The following is a 6,669-nucleotide window of genomic DNA, read 5'->3' as shown; positions in this document are numbered from 1 at the left end:
TATCTGTGCTGTAGCATTCAAGTGAGGTGGCACGGTCCCACTACAAACAGAACACATTACATCTCCAGCACACATGCAGGCATACACACATAGGGAGATATTAGCCAGGTGGCATATGACTAGTAGTTAGCACCTGATAAGGCACCTCCTGCAAATTCCTCAAAAATTGTACTGATGAATGTATATGCTAATTGTATTAATTGTACATCTATGTAATGTAAAGCTCTTTAGAGTGGCTTTTGTTAGCTAGATAGGGCGCTATATCAAATGCTGTATATTATTACTATTATTATTCAATTTCGCTATGACATTTTCCAGGAGTGAAGAGAGCGTAAGAGAGCGTAACTCCTGGAGTATCGAGGATGTGAGTTATAGCAACCTTTAGTAAGTTTGCAAGTTTCTTTCTGCCCTAAATGTTATTGTGTGCCATTCTTGATAATCCTATGTAATTAAGACACCCCAGAAACCAGTCTGATAAACGGACTGACACATGAATTATGTACAAAGTACAAAAAATACCAAAATTAATATTTATAATCTTAGTCACCGAAATCCTTGCTTCCAATGCTAATCAAACTTCTCCCCACTCAGCCTCTCTCAATCTCTGTCAAACTGATGCTTACATTTTTGAATGGAATAGCACAGTATCATGAGAGGCATACATATCAAAGCAATGAAAACCTGTGATTTCCTTTTGTTACCTGGGACTAAGGAATGTTAAGATAGACAAACTCCACATCATGTTAAAATATGAGCATTTTAGCTATTTAGTGAGCATATATTTAGCATACTTGTACTACTTTCCAGTTTTTATTATGACACATAATAATTTCTATTTCAAATGTAATCAACTCTCTCAGCACAATTTTGATTTAAAATCAAATTAATCATCCCACAACATTAATTGAGAATAAATTGTCTCAACACATTTCATCTGATCATGAGACAAAGTAATTTTTTTTTTTTTAATTTACCATGTTTTGAGGAATTTTTACTTATGATAGGTCCGACTCCTTCCATATCACCAATGATTGCATGACTGGTCAAGTTGTCATACTGACCAACTGACCAAGTGTTTGTAATTAAGTGTGTTTTGTTTAATCAAAGAGATATCGGACTGGCCTAATACCAACAGGACTGTCCCTGGCGTTAGATGTCGGGTCATCTGGAAAGGTCCGTATTGAAGTACCTAGAGCACAGTTCCTGTATCACATTTCTCTTCCAGAAGGCCACTCCTACGGAGCCAACACACAGTCCGATCATAAACACTCTCTTCAGGTTCAACTTGGATTTGCGCACTCGTAATTCTTTCACCTTATCGGGCGGATCATACTGACCGGAGTCCACAATCTGTAAAATATTAAATGATAAGATTGCTTAATGCGTAATAAACAAACGATAAATCATTCTATTTACTGCAAGGCACTGTTCTCTGCTGCTTCTCATACACCTGAAATTTGCAGCGTCAAACTTTTCACCACTTTGCCCCAAAAACAAATCTGAGGGATTTAAATATCATGCACCAATGTATCAGTAGTTTACTCTTTTGGAAACGAGATTTCCCTCACAGAGTACACTTCCTACCCGTGACTGTATTCATGGTGTAAATTTCCTCCTAGAACACCTCAGGATTGAAAACCTGGGGAGTTTCAGTCAGAAATTTTTATATATACTGGGAAAGTTTCAAATATACTAAAGCTCACCATTAGCAGGATTATACACATAGCTTTTACTTAGAGGATATTTATGAAACTGAAATAATCAGTAGGCCTGATGGGCCTGTATCCTGTTTAAAAGGTCAAATTTATTTTACAAAATGAGAATGCATGCTTTCCCAGCAAGCTACAGGCCTTAAAAGGGTCTTTAGAGAATTTTATTCAAGTTTGAACCATGTGAAAATGACAGCAAACAAACTCAATATCCCTTTATCTAAGCCTACCACATGCTAATTAGTATCATGACCCTTTGGGCATTTCTGGTTATTGAAAATAGGTCTTCGAAAGCTATTGTCACTTTTGACTTCCTATGACTGTGAAAGTGGGTCAAGATAATTTATTTGAACAAACATGATGACAGCCCATCATTCTAACATGCCACAAGCCAAATAGGCTTATTTGATATACAGAAGCTTAAGGATGTTAGACAATTAAGGGTTTTAAGACATTTTACCCCTGCAAATTTGAAAGTGGTTCAAGGTCATTCATTAGAACATAATGATAAAAGTTGATGCTGGATGGAAAGACAACAGATGTTGCCTCACAGCACAAGCTCATTTTCCCTTCGGACAGATGAGCTAAAGTTAAGAATATTTGTTTGCAATTTTAACACCTTATATATTTTACCTAAAAACCAAACTATATATGATGAAGTATACAGACTAGTTCATAGACAAAAACATGTCTTATGAAGAATGCTTTGAACTTTTTTGATTGAATGCCTGTCAAACTGAAATTTTTATTCTCTTCCAAATTACAACATTATTGGTGTATCACCAGAGACCATCCATCAGGGTCAGAGAATCTTGGCTTCATGTCTGCTGGGATAGACAGGCGGAGATGGGGAGGGGATAATTTCGACGGCTGGTGATGGACAGGTGGTTAGTGGTAGGCCCCCTCCACACACACATACCGCCATCAATCTCACCTGGCAGACACCGTTAATTGTCCAAAACCACCATCTATCAGTGATCCTAGCTCCACTTATTATCATGTAGAGCCATATTATTGGAGATTTTTTATCTGCACAGGAAGAGCATTTTTATTACATCATGTCTAGTAGAAGGATACCTAGCTTGAAACATATCCCTACAGAAGCTTCCTAGCAGTGTAGTCGCAACCCACCCACCACCCACAATCCTTACACCAGCTTGATAATATATCATTACATTTGACAAATATGATATGAACATTTTGTGTTTTATTAAGCTAAATTAAAACTTAACATTGCAGAAGAACTAATGACATTTTATGACATTTTACTTTATCTATCAACAAATATCTATTTATCAATAACTTAACCAAAACAAGAGGCACAATAGGCCTGTATTGTTCACCTGTCATTCATTACACAACAATGTCCTTCATTCATAGTCAAGATCAAATTTGTTTTACCGGTAATATCTTTTCTCATTCCACACTGCATATCAATTAACACCAAATATCATCATATTATGCCTCTTGGTTAATCTGAAGAAACCAAATTTAACCCCTGTGACCTTGATAGTGGGTCAAGGTCATTCATTTGAACAAATTTGACAGCTCTTCATCAAACCATGCAACTAGCCAAATATTATACTAGGCCTCTTGGTTCTTTAGAAGAAGTTGTTTGAAGATTTAAAACATTTGTTTCTTGTGACCTTGAGAGTTTAAACAAACCCGATACCCTTAACCTAGCATGCTACTGACCAAACAGCATTAGCCGAGGCCTCTTGATTATTCAGAAGAAATTGTTTGAAAGTTTTAACACATTTGACCCTTGTGACCTGAAAAATTGGCCGGGTGAATTAACAATACTTTTATAGGATAATCAATACATTGTCCTGTTAAAGCTTCAATTAAATCAGTCCAATAGAACTTGAGTTTAAGTTTGAAATGTGTTTTCAAAATGGTGGTTGTGGCAGCCATATTGGATTTCAAATGGACCAGAAGAATATCAGTACCTTGCCAGGATAATAAGGAGATCGGAAAATAATTTTCAATGAAATAGGCCCATTAAAACATATTGGATTTCTGACTGATGTGAAAAAAATTAACTACACTGTCAGTACCATCGGTTAATCGTCACTACCAAGTTTCACTTAAATTGGTCAATTAAAACTGGAGCTTAAGATTGAAATAGGTTTCAAAAGTGCTGGCCGTGGATGGCTTTGGATTTAGCTGAAAATGCAAAATGTGAAAGGATGACCAACAGGGATTGCAATAGTTTGTTTGAGTTGTTTACGAAGGTGACCTAAAATCATGATGTTCAGATTTGTAGTGCATTTAAATCTGAATCGAGAGAACTATAACGGGCAGTAGACCACCTTGCAAGATATCAGGTGGTTTTTTTTATCTATTCATAATTATCCTATAATAGGTCACATGTTAGAACTACATACAAATATGATTATATTATAGTTAGGTTGGAAAGATCATCCCAAAGCAGGTTGTGAATTAATCAAATAGAACGGAAACTTTTTGAAGAAAAAATTTGAAATAATCGAATTCCGTGCAAGCAGATATTATAATAAAACACAATATTTTCTTAACCATTAAGGTGTTCAAGACCACCAACAACGAATTCCATGTAAATAGATTAAATTTGAACGGCTATTTAAACCACATGTTTGTCAAACAAAACACCATAGGCCGGTTCACAACTGCTAATTTGGTCATAAAAGTAAAGCATTCTAATAAACAAATCAAACAAGACTCGTCCACGTTTGTACTCATGTTCTTTTACAGAACAACACATGTTAATCTCTACCATTAACTATGAACAATAAAACATGGAAGTGCTGCATGCATTCAAACAGAGCTTTAATTTTAAAACTACACTGTTAAAGGACAGGATTCCCTGCTAAACCTCCAGATGATATAAGCGTTTATTGCTCCAGAAAATACCAGCCCCTCGCAGGTGGTCCACTACTCCTTGTTCACTTAATTTACAGAAAACTTAAGAAATAGGAACCAATCAATTTCCATGATCCCATGCTGTCTCCTGCGGAATGACAGCATGAAGGAAAATCGGTTACATCCGATACATTCCATACTTTAATTACTTTATAACAAATTATTACCGTGAATTCGTTGTTCTGACATAACAAATGAATAAAAGAAGTAAGTTGAGCCAGATACGCTGAGCATATATTGCATTCCGAACATTTCTTGTCAAATTCCATCCCGAAGAAAGCTGTACTGGGGCAATAAAATTTCTAATTGTTGAAACAGCAATTACTATTTTAACCAAAGGTAGAACAATATAACCTACATTTCCTTGTAAAGATTAAGGTGAATAATCATTAGTTACGTTTCGTGTTTACATAATATGACAGGTAATATAATATTTATATGACTAAAATGCTACTTTGAACTGCCAGCTCATCATGAGCACAAAACCTTTTTCATTGTTTAACCCTTTCACTCCTATGCAACTTTAGTAGACTCTCCCATGCATTCAGTGGTGAAAGGGTTAATTTTTCATTTTTTTTCATTTATGTGGTATTTATTGAAAATTACTAACATACTGATACAGCTGTAATAAAAAATGAATACTAAAGCATTCTTTATTTTCAAAAGTGACACAGTTCCCAAAAATTATCTACAATTTATCTTTGAATAACAATCACCAAACATGGTACCAATAGTGGAAATCATTCAGCAAATTGATTGTTGACATTTCTGTTGCTTTTTCTTTAATTAATATGTAAAGAACCTCAAAACAAAAGAAAACTTTCATTCTAAAGTCAATTTACAAAATTGATGGTATATACTTGTACAAAATTAACTTTAAATCTGCTTAACCATTTCAGAAAAGAAGCCTTTATAAGCAGACATTATGAGACAGAATCAGACGAGAGATGTTATATAGAGGCAGATATACCTTTTGTAATTGTTTGTTGAGGAGGTGAAGTTCCTTCTCTAGGTCTGCTACACTCCTGCCCGTGTCCTGACTGTGACTTAGGATCTGTGTCGGACTAGTACCGTCCTGTAACAACAATGTATTAACAAGTGTCCTGACTGTGACCCAGGATCTGTGTCGGACTAGTACCGTCCTGTAACAACAATGTATTAACAAGTGTCCTGACTGTGACTTAGGATCTGTGTCGGACTAGTACTATCCTGTAACAACAAAAATATTTTTTGTGTTTTATGTCCTTTTAACAGCTATGGTCATTTAAGGATGTGCCAGGTTTTGGTGGTGGAGGAAAGCCGGAGTTCTTGGAGAAAAACCACCGACCTGCGACCAGTACCTGGCAACTGTCCCACGTCAGCCTTGAACTCGCAACCCAGTGGTGGAGGGCAAGTGGTAGCAGAATGTCAAACGCCTTAACCACTTGGCCACCGCAGCCCCCTCCCCCCCCCCTCTATTTCTAATATTAATGAAGCTTTCAGGTATCAAATGTAGTAGAGTGAATCCACTTACTCAAATTTGCATTACTCTAATACCCATTCCTCAAATAGTTCGCTTGGTCCTAACCATGTTCCTATATATGTTCTTTTTAAAGTAACCATTTACATTTACTTGAACTGCCATTGCTCGAATAGAATAACCTGCAATCCTAAAATCACATGCAACTTACCAGTGACTTAAGAAGCAGGTAAGTGATAGTGTGAGACTCAGCTTTAGTCAGCTAGTGGCTCAATTTGTTCTTTTTTAGTATAGAGCCCCACCATACTACACATCAAGCCTCACGAACATTTTGGTATATGCTCAAGCCATACAAAGGTCCAGCTATCATACAAAGAGCCATGGACTTTGAGTTGATATGTTTTGGTGTGGGACCAAGTTATACAATAGTCTAGCTTAATAAACGACCAACTGGTGGTTTTTAATCGATATGTTTGGTATGAGACCGACCAGCCAGTGGCTTTTAATCAATATGTTTGGTATGAGACCGGCCAGCCAGTGGCTTTAAGTTGTTATGTTTGGTATGAGACTGACTAGCCAGTGACTTTTAGTTGTAATGTA

At 36.4% G+C, this 6,669-nt stretch overlaps 1 protein-coding gene across 1 annotated transcript in view; it reads right to left on the bottom strand.

Moving 5' to 3' along the window:
* Window positions 1-240: 240 nt before the first annotated feature.
* Window positions 241-6,669, bottom strand: part of LOC110456280 (ankyrin repeat, SAM and basic leucine zipper domain-containing protein 1-like) — a 35,559-nt gene continuing 29,130 nt past the window's right edge. The window contains exons 11-12 of the mRNA XM_021506916.1: window positions 5,581-5,685; window positions 241-1,350 (exon numbers count right to left, since the gene is read on the bottom strand). Coding sequence (XP_021362591.1) covers window positions 1,162-1,350; window positions 5,581-5,685 — 294 coding nt within the window. The 3' untranslated portion in view covers window positions 241-1,161. The remainder of the gene's footprint in view (window positions 1,351-5,580; window positions 5,686-6,669) is intronic.

This window comes from Mizuhopecten yessoensis, unplaced genomic scaffold, assembly GCF_002113885.1.
Source record: "Mizuhopecten yessoensis strain PY_sf001 unplaced genomic scaffold, ASM211388v2 scaffold1011, whole genome shotgun sequence".
In the NCBI taxonomy this organism is placed as follows: domain Eukaryota; kingdom Metazoa; phylum Mollusca; class Bivalvia; order Pectinida; family Pectinidae; genus Mizuhopecten; species Mizuhopecten yessoensis.
This window is presented reverse-complemented; position numbering and strand designations above follow the sequence as displayed.